This window comes from Cygnus olor, chromosome 12 (assembly GCF_009769625.2).
Source record: "Cygnus olor isolate bCygOlo1 chromosome 12, bCygOlo1.pri.v2, whole genome shotgun sequence".
NCBI classification, from domain to species: Eukaryota; Metazoa; Chordata; class Aves; order Anseriformes; family Anatidae; genus Cygnus; species Cygnus olor.
In genome coordinates, this window is record NC_049180.1 from 11,551,436 (window position 1) to 11,567,844 (window position 16,409).

The 16,409-nt window shown below is 42.5% G+C and overlaps 1 protein-coding gene across 1 annotated transcript; it reads left to right on the plus strand.

Annotated features, from left to right (window-relative positions):
• The first annotated feature begins 10,921 nt into the window (after positions 1–10,921).
• On the plus strand, positions 10,922–16,409 carry GINS3 (GINS complex subunit 3). Its single transcript, XM_040571273.1, has 3 exons — positions 10,922–11,168; positions 11,336–11,569; positions 14,488–16,409. The coding sequence occupies exons 1-3, from the start codon at positions 10,989–10,991 to the stop codon at positions 14,716–14,718; spliced, it is 645 nt and encodes a 214-aa protein (XP_040427207.1). The 5' UTR covers positions 10,922–10,988; the 3' UTR covers positions 14,719–16,409.

The window sequence follows — 16,409 nt, forward strand, 5'->3', positions numbered from 1 at the left end:
ACAATGCTCAGGAGAAAACTGAGCCTGAAGACTAAGTAAGAATATTATTAACTTAATAAGAAAAGCAAACAGAGATGTTTGGGGGAGAGAAGGGAAGGAATGTAGGCATTAACTTACCCTGTCACTGTGGGGTATGTCTTTCTGTAGGCACTTGGACCACAGTCCTCCTCCCCTCAGAGTCAACCATAAAACATTCCTTTGATGTGCCGAAGCAGGGTCTGGCCCCGCATGGCAATTCAAGCCTTGAAATGTACAAGTTAATTAATCCTTCCCATCTTGGTGAGGCAAGAGATGTCTATGGGGCCCAAAGGCTCTCTCTGATGATAGGGAAACTGGAAAACAGAGGACTGACTTTCTCCAAGTCACAAACCGCATCCATGGCAGAGCAGGGAGCAGAAATCCCAGTTCTAAGCTCAGCCCACACATACGCAGATCATCCTTTCAGTGCCTGCTGCCACGCACACTGACGGAAGGGTTCTGGGTCTGACGGCCTTGTCCCGGCAGCTCCTCTCATAGACTTGGGGCTCCCCTCCCTGTGGCTTTGCTTCACCTCGCAGTAGCAGGATTGTTTCAAGGTAATGATGAGATACACAAACATAGCTAGCAACTCGCCAACTAAGAGAATGGAGGGTGAACAAAATAAAGTGAAGCAGGAGGTAATGCACGGAGTTGCTTTAGCCTCCCAATGCAGACAGTGCAAGAAACCCTTCTGTGTTTGCCTATCAGATAACAGATACCTTTGCTTATACAGCCTGCCAGATGCATCCAAAACAGACATCTACAAATTAGTCTCTTGTCTAAAATGAGATGCAAGGATACCTGTGCAGGTATCATTTGGATTTATACATACTTAGAACTAACCTGAGCCCAGCTGTATATCAACGCAGATACACAGTGCCTGCCATGAATGGTCCTGCTAGAAGTTAAAGGAAGGGAGCAGAGTCAGCCTCATCTCAAACTGAATTCTTTCGGCAGTGAGAGACAGGGACCTTAGTGAGAAATACATTCTACACTGGAGAGTCAGCCCTTAAATGGGAGAAGCTGTCAGCTAGGACATTGGTAATACCATTGAAAAGCAATCATTTGGCAACTTGTGAGCCCATAGGTGCCAGAGGAGCTGTCACCTGCCACAGGAACTAACTGTGTTAGGTTTTGGTTTGCTTGTTTTTGATTTTATTTTTAATGGTAGCCAGTATAGATAGTTAAAACCATAGAACACAGCAGAAAAAATACAACAACACTCCAGTAAGTTTCTCTCTTCACAGATATCACTGCACAATTTGGATGGTGCCATTACATATTTGTTTGCACACACCAAGTCCTACATGGCAGCCCATATAAAACTGGGCTACTTTGATAAAGTGACTTCATTCACTACCATTTATTTCACTTGACTGTATGTCAGCCATGTCCCTCCCTCCCTTGTATCAGTACACATTCACAGAAAGAAAACGCAACATGGTCTGCTTAGTCTGGTCTTATGTAGCCCACCCTAGACACAGAAATCCGGAGAGGCAATAATATCACAGACTGTATGAGGAAGAATACCCCTGGCTGTTACCTTCTGAAGTTTCAAGTGATTCGCTGTTTATTTCAGCAGGTGGAGCTATTGCAGTACACACCATGAACTGCCAACTAGGCCAACACTGTGTTCAAAGGAAAAAACGTTTGCCTGGGGATATTTTCAGAAGAATCAGCTGTATCCAGGCAAACGTATGCCATTCAGGCAACTACATGGATGTGTAGCAAATTGATTGATATGCCCTGAATCTCCTAGGAATGATTTTTAGATCTATATGATTGTAGGATTTATATATTAGTACCACAACCTAAGCTTTTAGTTTTAACACACGTGAAAACTGACAAGTCCGCAAACCATGCGCATTCAGTAATTCTAGCACATGAAGACCAGATTTTGCCATCAATTAACTTCCCCTGATTATGAGTGAGGTTGTCCTAACTGGTGGCAAAATCCATGTTTTTTAAAGGTCAGATGTCACTACTGTGGAAATGGCATATAGCTGCAACTGTGGAATTATGTTGTAGGATACCCTTGGCTGATGGAATGAGGATTTCAGAATATTTACATACACATATATTGAGGAAAGGAATACAGATAAGAATACAATAATTCAACTTTCCAGAAATATTAATTTATGAGTATGACTCTTTAAAGGTTCTAGGAAGATAAATATGATCATGGACTTAGGCATAAAACAGCAAGAAATTCATAGTACAATTAGAATTTGAGATAAATGGATTAACCTCCTGCTCAAGCATCTAATTAAGAAGAAGCTGCATTCATCAAAGGCTTTTGTTGACATTATACATTACTGAAGGGGAACTGGGATTTATTGTCTCCTTGGTGTGCAAACTCATTACCATTTTCTTTGATGGACGAAGCTATGTACATATACAAGGGCCAGAAAATATTACACCTAGCACAGTAAGACAGAATGTCTTCAAGAATTGACCCCTTATGCTCTGTATGCTTCATAAGGCATGTTCATAAGCTAGACAAGAATCACTTAGCAAGTCTGCCCCATATACTTTAAAATGCTTTATAATTTTTATTGTTAAAGACAGTACACTGTATTCAGCAGCTTTTTGTCTACAGTCAAAGTCACATTGGTTCTGGGACATGATGCCATTGCACTACTGGGCTGATGGTAAGGCAGAGTAACAAACAAATCTCTCACCTGGAGTTATGGCATTCATACTACAAACCTTCACAGCAGGAAATGTTACCAGTGAAATCAAGTTCAGGGACTGCAAGACCAAGCTTATGCTGTCAGAGCCACGAACCTGCAAAGGACACAAATGGTATGTTATTACATTATCCAGGGGTAGTTAGGTCTTACAACTATCATGCCATAAATAAAGGGGGATTTGGTGAAATGGAGAGCTCACAGAAGAGCTGGACAGAGAGCAAAAGTCAGGCATGCAAGGAATTTTTGCACCAATTTGCTGAAATAAGGAAGGGAAACAATACCATTACTGTGACGTCTCAGGAGGATGGGTTTCCAGGATACATCAACTCTGAAATCTAAAGGATTATTTATATTTTTAAGTGTGTCACTCTTAATCATCTTTGCAGAAAAGGGTCTGGAACACAAGTCTTATGAGGGGTGGCTGAGGGAACTGGGGTTGTTCAGTCTAGAGAAGAGGAGGCTCAGGGGAGAGCCTATCTAATTACCTGAAAGGAAGGTGTGGGGAGCTGGGGGTCGGCCTCTTCTTGCAGATAACCAGCAATAGGAAAAGACGCAATGGCCTCAAGTTGCTCCAGGGGAGGTTCAGGTTGGAAATTAGGAGACATTTCTCCTCAGAAAGAGTGGTTAGGAATTGGGACGGGTTGCCCAGGCAGGTGGTGGAGTCACCGTCCCTGTGGGTGTTCAAGGAAAGGTTGGACGTGGTGCTTAGGGACATGGTTTAGCGGGTGACATTGGTGGTAGGGGGTGGTTGGACCAGGTGAGCCTGAAGGTCTTTTCCAACCTTAATGATTCTATGACTCTATGAAATAGCTAGCTATTTTGTTCTGGGCAGTCAGAGTGAACTGTGATCATGCCATTAATTCCTCAACTAATTGTCAGGAAGGAAATTGAATGCAAGGGAAAATTTAAAAGCATAGGGCCATTCTGCAACAAAATGTAACCTCATGCAGGGAAACAAGATGAGCAACGTTTATTAAGACCAGGAGCTAAGTGTCAGTTTTCCAGTGTTTGACCCCAGCCAGCAGCAAACACCCACCCAGACACTAACTCTCCCTTTTCCTACAGAATGGGAAGAAAATAGAAGGAAAGTGAAAAGACACATGGATTAAGTTTAATAGGGAAAGTAAAAGCTGCTCATGCAAGCAAAGCAAAACAGAGGAATTCATTTACTACTTCCTATCGGCAGGCAGATGGTGGAGCAGCCTGACCCTTTATAGTGCTCTGTAATAAAATGTTCAAAGCCAAAGGAGACTTGCAACCTGCTGCAATTTTTGGTAATTGTATTAGATCTTTATCATCAGGGTTTGACTCACACATTTCACATGATTAACATCTCAGATATGCTAACCAGCTCTGTTTTTGGAACCCTTTGTGCAAAAGGGACAATGAAGTACTGAGGGCAGCAAGAGGTTCGCAGCTGCCCAGTCCACGAGCCAGTCTGACACTGGCCCAAACTGCGTGCACCGAGATACATCAAACAGGTCTCCTTTGGTCAAGACTCTCATCTCCTTCCCTCGGTTCTGTTTTGAACAGAATTTTCTATGCCTGAACAAAGCTCATCCACACAGGAAAACAGCAAGCCATAGGTACAGAGCTGGGGAGTCCTCTTTGCACCTCACGTCCCACTGGTACTACCTCCTGACAGAGTCAGCCATCTAAAATCTGTCACAGAGCTGACCCTCAGTCTGTGGAATGAACTTGCTACAAACCACAGGCCACGGTTCACAGACCCACAAACCCCACCTTGTTTCACCTGAAGTAAAAACAGCTAGCCTCCAGTTGGACATCTCTACTAGAAAGCCATAGAATTGCAGGCATATAAAAATGAAGCAGAGAAATAACTTGGGACTGCATACAAGTCTCAGAGAGAACACATGGGAAAAGATAAAATGCATACAACATGTTACCTAAAACACTCATGAAATGCACTCTCCATGATGGACACCATCAGTTAAAAGGTAAGAAAAGCATTTGCACTGAAGCACCAATCAAAGAAGGTTTATCTTTAAGGAATTATAATTGTAATATTAGAAGACACTGTCAACAAAAAAAAGCACCAGATATAACTGCACATTCTTTAGTGGATTTACATTTATTTATGCCATGGAAGTATTTGGCCCTGAAATCTCATGGTGAGAAGATAGATTTTTGAATCCCATATTATGAATATAAAGACTAAAACCATCTCTCATCTCAATGAGATTACTCTGGGTTTGCCAAACCTACCCCACTGAATGTGCTTCTCTGTTATTTTACTAGCTCTGATGGTAAATACAGTATTATAAGAAAAAGAGAAAGTTGAAAATATGCAGATTGTCCTAGAGGACACTAAAACCCTGCCAAAAATCCAAATCTGGGTTTGTGTCATAAAACCTGACACCGAGTACAAGCCACTAAGTCCAGAGAAAATATATGCACTTTTAAAATATCTCACAGGCTGTTGTTGCTTTTGATTATAACATTCTTGAATATTTAGCTGATGAATCTTGCACACTGTTGACTTACTGGCAATGAGACATATCACCAGTCAGCTTCAGGGGTGTTTCATGAAAAATAAGATAAAAATTAAGGGATCAAAGAGTAGTCCACGCATGAAAAAAGCTGTCAGATTTGAGGATACACTATGACAGGATGTGCTCAGAGCTACAGGCCACTCAACTGCCAGACGATGCAGGCTCCTTGCCTTATCTCTTCTTTGCATTCCCCCACACCTTGAGTCACTGGACTTCTTCCAGATGGGATGTTCAGAACGAAGAGCATCATCCTCTTAATCCTTAGACTCAAAGGGTTAACATTTCAAACTCTGCCCACACACTTGACAAGTTCCCATCTTCCTGCCTGGTAAGTGATAGTGGGTAGAAGCTGCGGACTCCACAGGCATCCTTTGAGCAGCTCTTTGAAAAGCTGCCATCAGCCCACCTCTTAGACAGTTTCCTCTAATTTGCAGCAGATACCTCTCCGTTTCCCAGAGATGCCAGGAATACGAGCAAGAAACACTGTTTTGCTCTGCTCCTCATGGGCTTCTTAGTTGTTATTGTATTAATAGTCTTTCCCACTGGGACATAGAATTTTTGGTGCGCTAATTCTGATTATAATCCTATTATATTAACCAAATTCTCAGTACACATCCAGTGTAACATGACATTTGTATGGCACTTTTTACGTTGAAGGATGGAAAAAACTCTTCACACGCTATGGGCAAGATTCTTTACTTTTTGACATGATGCAGTGTGCTCCAGCAGGTGCTGTTAGATTGCACTTCCCATATGTGATCAGAGAAGAAACTGTTTGGATCTTTTCCTATTCTAGCTTGCCTCAAAAATGTGGGACAGTCTCACCAGATATCCACAGCCCAGAAATGAAAAGCAGCAGCTGAGAGGCACTGGATTTAATGTATTCAGAGATTCTGCTGGATAGGGCTATACTCAGGAGCCATGGGAGCATTCACACTTGGACAGAGCAAAGGGAGACTCCGTCTCCTAGAACCCTGAATTTCCAGCACTCTGCTCATCCAGTGCCGATGGAAGAGGGGCTGGAGTAATGTGGTAGCACTGGAAGCACAGTTCGAAAAGCACAGGCAGTTGAAAACTTGAAGTGCAGATGCGTGTGCCATCCTCTCCAGCTACTGATCTTGGGTCACTGGTACAGACAACACAGTGGATAAAGGAAAACAAACAAACGAACAAAAATCCAGACACAGGAAACCACAAATTAAGGCAGTGGAAAAATTGTTATCATTTATGTTTGGGTAACTCAATGATTACACACAAAGTGAGATGATATAGATGGACTCTCCCTGCGATCTGGAACTCAAGCTCTTAGATACTAAGAAATAAATAATGTTGCCTTTGTTTTCAGCAACTCACTAAAAAAAACTCTCCAGACAGAATAAGAGTGAGAACCTAAAATGAAGGAAAAAATTACCATTGAAGACATTACCATATATAAGAAAATCTTAAAATTATATATAATCAGATATTACTATTGCTTATTTTAGTCTGAAAGACAAAAGCTATTAATTTTTTCAGGGGTAAAATTTGCAAATTTAGCTCTAGCTTGCTTTACCTTGCTTTAGTTTGCTTTTAACAGAAATGCCCTTGATAGCTGAGAAAAAAAGTCCCACCAACATTATTTCATTTAGAATGTAAGGCTCATAGAGCAACTCCCTCCCCTTCCTCCTATCTTTCTTTCCAACAAGTCATCAGTTTCTACTTTTCACGTAATTTCTGCAAAGCAATTGCTTTTTTCTATGCACAAAGATTGATTCATTAGATCATATTTTTTTTTTGTCTCTGGGCATTGAGTACCCTTTTGTTCAATGGAGTTAGATTGCGTGCAATGTAATTGGAAAAGCACTTTCCATTGTTTCCTTATGACATTTGCTGGGAATCGTGAGACAAAACAAAAAGAAAACTGCTGATTCTTAATGTTTGATACTGTAGAAAGGATTCATTGCTTTGCTCAGTTGCTTGTGTACTTTTCAGGTGGGAAAGGGTCTCCCTCTCAAGAACATGCACAGCATTTTTCTTTCACCCATATCATGTGAGTGTTCTACTTATAGCACCCGCAGTCACCCGCAGACATCAAAAGGTTCAGAGCTCTCACTCCTTTGGAACTGACTGCAGATATACTGTCCTGGGCAATTCCCTTAATTTCCTAACTGCTGAAGGCAGGTATCACAATTACTATTTTTCCACATTTCTACACAAAAACAATAATAAATTACCATCCAGGGAACTCCAAATGCAAGAAAAACCAACAATATTGGTGGCATTCCCATCTATATCATAAAAAGTTTTAGCAATATTGCACTATTCCTTAAAACGAGAAACCTTCTTGAAATGCTTGCTGCTGATCTGAGTGTGACTTTTCACTTACCAGCAGAACAACACAACAGTTAAAAATGCCTTGGAAATTGCTGAATCCACTCCCACATGATAACAGGAATTCATGCAGTGAACGACAGCCGGGAAAAAAAATAATGAAAAGTTCTAGAACTGCTTCTATTTTCACTGTGGTTGTTAAAAATCCTGTTTGCAATAGCAACTATAGCATGCATTTTATCTTATCACTTCAGTGTTCCTTTTTAGTAGGTACTTAAAATTTTTGAAATTAATATTACCAGCTGGCCAGAGACCTTGCTGACATTGCTGACTTCTGTCTGAGAGATGCTGGCTAGAAGCTGGAAGCCAGAAATGCTATTTTTACTTTCCCATAGGATGCTCAGTTACCCTAAATCCCTTTGCTTGTTCTGTGGCTGTTCTCCTATCTGCAACATGTGACACAATCCTTCTTCATTCCTCTAAGGAAGGAATGATACCTTGAGATGCAAATATTAATATATTTTTAATACTGTTGCAAAGCAAGCAAGCAAACAAATGAACAAAAAACAAATGCAAAAAAACACCTCTCACATTTGCAGACAAACTGAACAGAAAACTGACTATCTTCTTGGTTTAACTGATGATTTGTGCCGCAACCCCTTTTCCTTCAAAAATTAAAGTTGTCCTAAACTGCAGAATTTGCCTCTTCAGGAGTGGTATTTATTCATATGACTTAGCATTTAACTCTCTTATGGGTAATCCTACTGAAGCCAATTGGTTTACTTGGGTTATATGCCTGCATTTGCACAACAAAGGCTTGCAAAAGCTTGTATCAAAGATCCAATATGGCATTACTTACAAATAAGAACTCCCACTGCCATAGGCAATTAAACTGATTAGGAAATGCAAATTTGTTCCCGAGTGGAAGTTCCAGGAGGGAAAGGAATGATATGAGCAGTATCAGAAAGAACAGGGATTTAGGGCAATGACAGACGCCGTCACGTGTCACTATCTATCAGCCAGACATCACCAAAGAGGAAGCTCCACTCTCAGAAGCATGCACACCACGTGCCTGAGTGCTGCTTAGACATGCTGGATCCTTGGGCAGGATCAGTCAATGAGATTCTAGCTCACTGAAGCTAGTTTCATCTGAGGCTCTCAACTTAAGGCAGCCAGGAACCCTGCCAGCGCTTCTGATTGCTTGATAACAAGCACAAACAAGAAAGGCAAGTCATGCTGCAATCTTATACAGCAGCGAAGACCCTAAGGGATGGGGAAAAAAGGCTCAGTATCAACCCCAGTTTGTGGTATGCTTTAGTCCATGATGTTTTTTCTCTCACTTTGACCTTAAAATGTAAGGTGAGGAGAAATCACAGGAAGTGGTACTTCCTGCTCCAGCCCTTCCCCTGCTGCTCCCATCAACATCCCCACAGTTTTTCATTTGTCTTACTTCATGTGCTTAACGCTATTTAAATTACCTAAGAGGGCAGCATCAGCTGACTCTCTCACAGAGACACACGGTGTCATGGCACATCTCAGCAACTGTACAGATATCACAGACATCAGCCTCCTCTGACCAAATTAAAGTCCCAAGAAGAAGCAGGGAACATAATTTTGCTTCCCTGAATTTATCTGAGATGTTAAATAGGCTGACTTCTACAGTATTCAAGAGATAAGAAGTACATAGGTGAGACACAGCTGGTATCCCTTGATTTCTAAGTTTTCATTCTTTTCCCACATTTTTCACTTCTCTCAATTTACATTCCATTTCTGGAAGTGATTTGGGTTTTAACCATCACAGCTGAAACTTACTTCTGTAGTATTTTGTTTCGTTATTCCTCAGGTTTTAGAATTTGCCTTCCCCTTCTGCCTCTTTTGCTCCTCCACTGCCTTCTCTCAACTCTTTTCCTTTCTTCTTCTTACACACTTTTGCTCCTTTCCTTACTCTGGTTATTAAAGGATTCTGTTATTCTTTGTGTCTGTAAAGGTTCAGTGTCTGATTTGTTAGCGTAGCCCCATGTGACAAAAAGTTTTGACTTCACACAAATGCAGCAGGAGGACGAAGTCTCCAGTTTATAAATCCACAAGTACAAGGAGGCTCGGTTATGACACGGGCCATTCCTTTTCTTCCAGGGAGGTTCTGAAATCGTATGTATGAAAATATAATATGGTTTGGGATGTTGGGCTGATACGACATATTTTTATAATAAGATTCATTCACAAGTGTTCAAGGATAACAACCTGCCTAGTAACTTTTTCAGGATGAGAAGACAAATGTTATAAAAAGGGGTGATATAATTTTGGTTGGCAAACACCCATAATTCTTTAAATTCTCACAAAAGAACAACTCTTCAACTGATTTTACAGTGAGTGCAAACATCTTTTCGTTTGCGTTATATTTCAAATCTGCTCAGTAACTTAGGTTCTCCAGGTCTCTGTGCCTTCACTATCACACACTACAGGCTGAGGCATTTTGGGACACGGAGAAACAGTGATTTTCTTCTTTTTGCAGATGCCTGACTTCTGCAACCTATAAAAACAGCATGTTCTACTTACGTCATTCTCTCTTCTTGCTCACAGCGTAAGCTTTTATATTTAACGTAGCTATTCGTTCCCTAAACCTGACTGAACAGGGAATATTTTTACTAATCCAATTCAGCAAATTATAATTTTATCAGAACTGCCCTTTAGAAAGAGCTTTTGGAAACTGCTCTGTAACTCACTTGGAATATGTGCAGAGATAGAACAGTGTGTTTTTCAAAGAGAAAGACTTCATCTCTCATTGAAAAGAAGCCCAACAACAACATAGTAAAACAATTGAGATTGCTAACTCTTAATTTAGTTTGTTCTCTGTACTGTAGATAAAAACTCAGCACCTTACAAGAAATGACCCTTAACAGTGAGCTTTCTTTTCAGGACCATGCACTGTCGTCAGGATTTAACGTGCCTGATAATGGGAAAAGGGGACGTTCTAAAATCAGCAGTGTTGGGGCATCACAAACACATTACAAACACACAGGCACACATTTCTTCTGCTTTTTGGTCTCTGTTTCTTGTACTTGTCTAACAAATTATCAGCGTTTAGATTTTCACAAATCCCTCACAGCGCAGCTCACAAAAAGCTTGCTGTTTCTCTGTTGGCTCGCTCCGTTTTTATAGCATATACTGCTATGGTACATAAAGGGTGTGTAAGGGACGGAAGTACGTCATCGCAAATTCCCTGTCTCTGTGGCTTGTGCTTTATTTTCTCAGTACAAAATAAAATGGTACAAGGTTTAATAAACTGCTACAAATGTGGTTTTGTGCCTCAGTCACGGACTGGAGATGCCATTGCGGGACTGAGGCGACGGCGCCGGGCTCGGCCGCCGATTGCTCCGGCCTGCCGCAGCGCGCATGCGCGGCTGTCCGGGGGGCGGCCGGCGCCTCCGCCGCTCCGCCGCCCGCCCTGCCGGCCATGTCCGAGGCGTATTTCCCCGTGGGTCCCGGGCTGGGCTCCGAGGAGAACTTCTTGTCGCTGGACGACATCCTCATGTCGCAGGAGAAGCTGCCGGGTCGCGCCGAGAGCAGCCTGCCCCGCCTGGCCTTCGCGCTGGGCCAAGGGGCCGCCGGTGGCTCGGGCGACTCGATCCCGGAGGTAACTCAGCGGCGGGGACTACAACTCCCGGCAGCCCCCGCGCGGAGGTAGCCCGCGGCGGGCGGCCGGCGCGGCGGCGCGGGGCACGCCGGGAAGTGGAGGCGAGGGCGTCCTTCAGGTTTTAGCCGCTGTTTTTTTCTTCTTCTGCTTTTTTCTCATTTGTGCAGGGCTCAAAGCTGGAAATACCGATGTGGCTGGCTAAAGGGTTGCACGACAGCAAAAGAAGAATAATTTCGGTGGAACTGCCAAAGATTTACAAGGAAGCCTGGAGGACAGTCTTCAGTGCTGATGCCAACGTGGTTGATTTGCATAAAATGGGGCCATACTACTACGGGTTTGGCTCCCAGCTCCTGAATTTTGACAACCCAGAGAATCCCGAGATAGCTCAGACTATCCTGCAGGCAAGTATTAGAACTGAATCTTGAAATTTGGTTGTATGTTTTTCCATCTTCTTGTTCCCAGCTGCTCAGCAGTCTTCCAGAAGAATACCTTGTTTTAAACCAAATGAAGTCTGAATCGATTAGGGATTTCTACCTCTTGTTGTAGGACCCTTTTAGGCAACTGCACAGCCAGCGATAAGACAAGGGGTAATGGCCTCAAGCTGCGCAAGGGGAGGTTTAGGTTGGAACTTAGGAGAAATTTATTTACTGAAAGGGTTGTGTGGCGTTGCAATAGGCTGCCCAGGGAAGTGGTTGAGTCACCATCCTTGGAGGTCTTCAAGAAATGTGTAGATGTAGAACTTAGCAGCATGGTTTAGTGGTGGACTTTAGTACCAGGTTAAAGGTTGGACTAGATGATCTTAGAGGTCTTTTCCAATTGGAATGATTCTGTGATTCTCGTGATGTCAGTGCAAGCCTCAAGTGTTCATCCAGGCGTGGAATTTTAGCTTGGAGTTTCCACGCTGTAAATACAGTTTTTCAGAAAATCCTGTAAAACAGGCCTAGAGGACACACAATTTTAATTCTACCTTGCAGCAAGGGTACAGATTAAATAATTTGCCTTCTATTATTTTTATTTTTCTAAACTATTTTTAAAGCTCTCTAATGATAAGACTTCATACTGTTCTGGGCAATTGTTCCAGTGCTTCACCGTCCTAGTCTCAGGAGGTTTCCTAAACTAAACTAAACTAAATCTATTTCACAGCAATACAAGCTCTGTTCTGTTTGTCTCACACAAAGTAAATGCTGAGAACAGATGATTCTTTCCCTTCCTGCATCAGGCTATTATGTATTTGAACACTAGTTTTCTTCAATCTGGGATAAACAGTCCCCAATTCATTTGATACCTCATTGTGGGTCTTGCTTCCTAACCTCGGATCTGTGCACTGCTGGTATTTTTCCAGTTGATCTGCCTCTGCTTTGACATGCAGCATCCGGAACAGCACATGTTCTACTGCTCAGGACCTGCCTTGTGCTCTTGAAAACAAAAAGACTACCCTGTGGATTTTCTAGACCATGATGCTCAGACCCTCATCGTGTCACAGCATACCTATTTTTCTTAATAGCGTGACATTGACGCGTGTTTGGTTTGCAGTCCACAGTGAGGTGGTACAGACTGCATAACCAGACAATCATTCCTCATGCTGCATTCATACAGTTTACATCTGCTTTAATGTAGAACCTTGCATTAGTCCCAGCTGTATTACATCCTGTTGTTTTCAGACCATGTTTCTGTTCTGTCAGCATCACTTGTAAATTATTGTTCTGCCCCACAGTGTGCTTGCAGTCATCCCTCCTATTCCTGCATGTTGCTTGCTAATCTAATCGATATATATTCCATTAGTAAGCTCATTAATGAAATTGTTAAATACTACTCGGTTCCAGTTAGCTCCCGGTAGAACTCTGCTCGATATGTTCTTTCTTCCTAACAGGAACTATGAATAATTGTCTTTACCAGCCACCTAGGGGCAGTTTAGCTAAGTCTTACAAGAGTGCCCCATGACTGGCATCCTGCCATAACAGGAAACTAACCCAGTCTGCCCAAGTCTCTTGGCAAATCCATGTTGGCCGTTACACCTCTCTTTATTTTCTTCCAGAGTTTTATGCATTTTATTTATTTGTTCCAGTATGTTTCCAGGAATTGATGCTGATGAATTTATAATTCCTTGGCTCTTCCTTCCTTCCTCCCTATCTCCCCTTTCTCCTTTAAAAGACAGATAACATCTTTGCATGTTTCCGGACTTTTGCAAACTCTTCTCTGCACCCTGAGCTTTTAAAGGTAACCACTAACAGCTCTGAGCTTTCTTCAGCCAGCTCTCTTAAGTAGTCTGGGATGATTGCTGTTGGCTTTTCTTCCTCTCTCTTCCTTCCTTTCTTTCTATAAAAGCTGGTGCAGAGATGCTTTCAAACACTGCTGCTTACTTGGAGTGGTCCATCGAAGGCTTGCTTTCTGCATTGAGGAGGTGACCACACCTTTCCTCATCTTTTCTCTTTCTGCTAATGTACATCTTAGCAGAAGACCCAGTTTAGCTTGGTATGATTTCACTATGTTAAAAGTAAACAAGAGGGGAGTTGTGCTGTTTGACTTTAAAAAAGAAAAAAAAAAACACACCAAAAAACCCTCCCATAAATATTCAAGAACTAGCAATAGAACATGTGAAAGTTAGCTATTTAGTGCTTACAAAGCCAAAGTGAGAGTTATAGAATAAATGTGTTTCTAAAACCCACTTCTGAAATAAAGAAGCACAGTTTTCAAAGAGTTTTGACCTTTTTTTTCTCCTCCCTCCTTATATTTTGTGTATAAAATCTTTAAATCTATTTGGGTGTAAAATCTTTAAATATGTCTTTCTGCTTTTTAAAATATTATCTATTAGAGATTTGAGGCTTTCTGTGTGTGTTTGTGCTTTTAGTGTGTTTTCAGCATACTGAATGTGTTTCAATGACAGTTTAGCATAACTTCTGGTCCATTCACGAGTTGCAGCTTCTAAGTTCCTACAACAGCTGCCACGGCGTGAGATCCACTCCACCTGCACTAAAGCACTGATTGCTTCTGAAGTTAGAAGAGATTGTAATTGTGTTATACCCTGTGGACTGCGCGAGCCTGTCACTAGGGAGCAGCCAAAATATAACCCATGCATGCTTCCCACCCAGTGTATCAGATATTTGCTCTCCCAGCTCATGCAGGAAATGGTTCATTTTTGCATCCCAGATTAATAGGTGCTGCGTGCAAACAGGCTGCAGCTGGCAGACCCCTCACCAGTTGCAGGCAGATGGGAAGAGCTTCCATCTTTGGCTTCCCTGCCTTGAAAGCTCACGCCTCTAGCATTTGATCTGAAGGAGCCTCTGCTTTATCTGTCAGTAATTCTGCTTATCTTCTTTAGACATTTATTAGCCGTTTTCGTCGTATCATGGACTCCTCTCAGAATGCTTACAACGAAGACACATCAATGCTGGTGGCTCGGCTGGATGAACTGGAGCGAGCCTTATTTCGAGCTGGCCAGAAAGGGCTGAATGACTTCCAGTGCTGGGAAAAGGGACAAGCTTCGCAAATCACAGTTTCCAGTCTGGTCCAGAATTATGGGAAAAGAAAGTTTACGGATATGGATGGTTAAAATGCTGAAGAACATGCAGCTGCTATGAGGGACGCTGAGAGATTTACGGTCTATCACAGAAAAGAAAGATGAGTCAGCTTTGGGAAAGGACGGACTCCTTGTCCATTAATGGGAATTCTCTCTAATGTCTTCATATTAGTCTAGTGCAAATTTTAAAGGCAGACAGCAAGAATATAAAAAATAGATTGCATCACATCACCTGATAGCTTTACAGCTTACTCATACCACTCCTGAGGATTTGTAGTTATGGTGTTTGCTAAGAGGCTGAAAGGATATGAGATGATTTTCCAAAAGGGTAATTGATATTTATTATTCTTTATCTTCCAAATTGATATTTACAGTGTCAGATCTGTTTGGAAAAACGTGTAATTCTTTGTATTTTATCCTTCCCATTCCATCCGCCTAGGAGCACGTTTCCAGCTTTCCCATTCTTTGGAGAGCCCCAGTGATGCAAAAAAAAAAACCATGTACAAACCACACCGAATTTTTCCCATGTCTTGTACATTGAGTTCTAACAGGTGCTCTCCATGAGGCAGGGGTTCGTATTGCTGGGTTTTGTACACAGTGTTAGTGCCGCAGAGAACAGAGTACTCAGAGTACTTTACCCACCCAGCAAGGGCAGTGGCCGCGCAGGTCTCGTGCTGCCTTGTCCTCTCTCTCCCTTTCAGCCCCTGCGGGCTCCATGCCACGAGTGGTGGGGGATGTTCCCATTCGATGCGAGTGGCATTTGCAACGTGCGCGTCTCTGCCATGGGTGTTGAGCTCCTCCAGTCGTTTTACAGAGGCAACAGAAGGCAAAAAAGAGGACAGGCTGGATTAAAAGCAGCAACTTTTAAAAGTTGAAAGAAACTGCCCTCCGTTGTCAACCTCTGAGCCATCTGTTTTTCCATGAGAAAATCTGATTGCTAAATGCAGTTGATAGTGAAAGGACAAAGCAAGTGAGCTGAGTTTCCTTCTTTCTGGTCTATCTGTAAAATGAGCCTAGTAAATGTCGTTGCTGCAAGTAGGAGCAACTGGAGTTGGAACTTGTTAAACAGCCCAGTGGTTACCGTCCTGCGTGCGTGTCCTTAAACCTTACGTGAAGTCACATTTGATGAATGGGAAATAGGAAACGTGGTTTGCTCTGTAGGAAGTGGTTCCTGCCATGATCCTTTGGAAGTGTGTATTAACTGTTTTGTGGGTGCTTCTGAGCATCTACAGAAGGTGGCCTTTGGAGAGTACCTAGGAGGAGGATCCGGATCGTAATGGTACAGAGTGCTTCCTGCTCCGGGAATCGCTGGGAGGTGGCGGCAGTCCTGACACAAAATGGTCAAGATTTGATGTGCCAAGTCTTGTAGGAGTTGGTTCTGTGCTTGCAAATGTGCCTGGATATCAGATATTTCAAACTGGAGATCTCAAGTACGGCGTGTGGTCATTCTGTGGGCCAGAGGAGTGAAAGCTCCGTCTGCGGAAGTCGCAAGAGGAGATGTGGGGCTTCACAAGCACCTTGGCACCTGCCTGAGCAGCGCAGGGCTGGCTGTCCTGCTACAGGAGGCTAATTGGAAGCTGTACCTGACAAAGTACATCAAATACGGGCAAGAATGTTGCTGCACTTAATGGCACGTAGTAGCCTAGGCATTTTCTTGTATCACTTGTATATTTTCTACTTCTGGATTATTATGCTGAATAAATATTTTTATACATTTTTCTTCA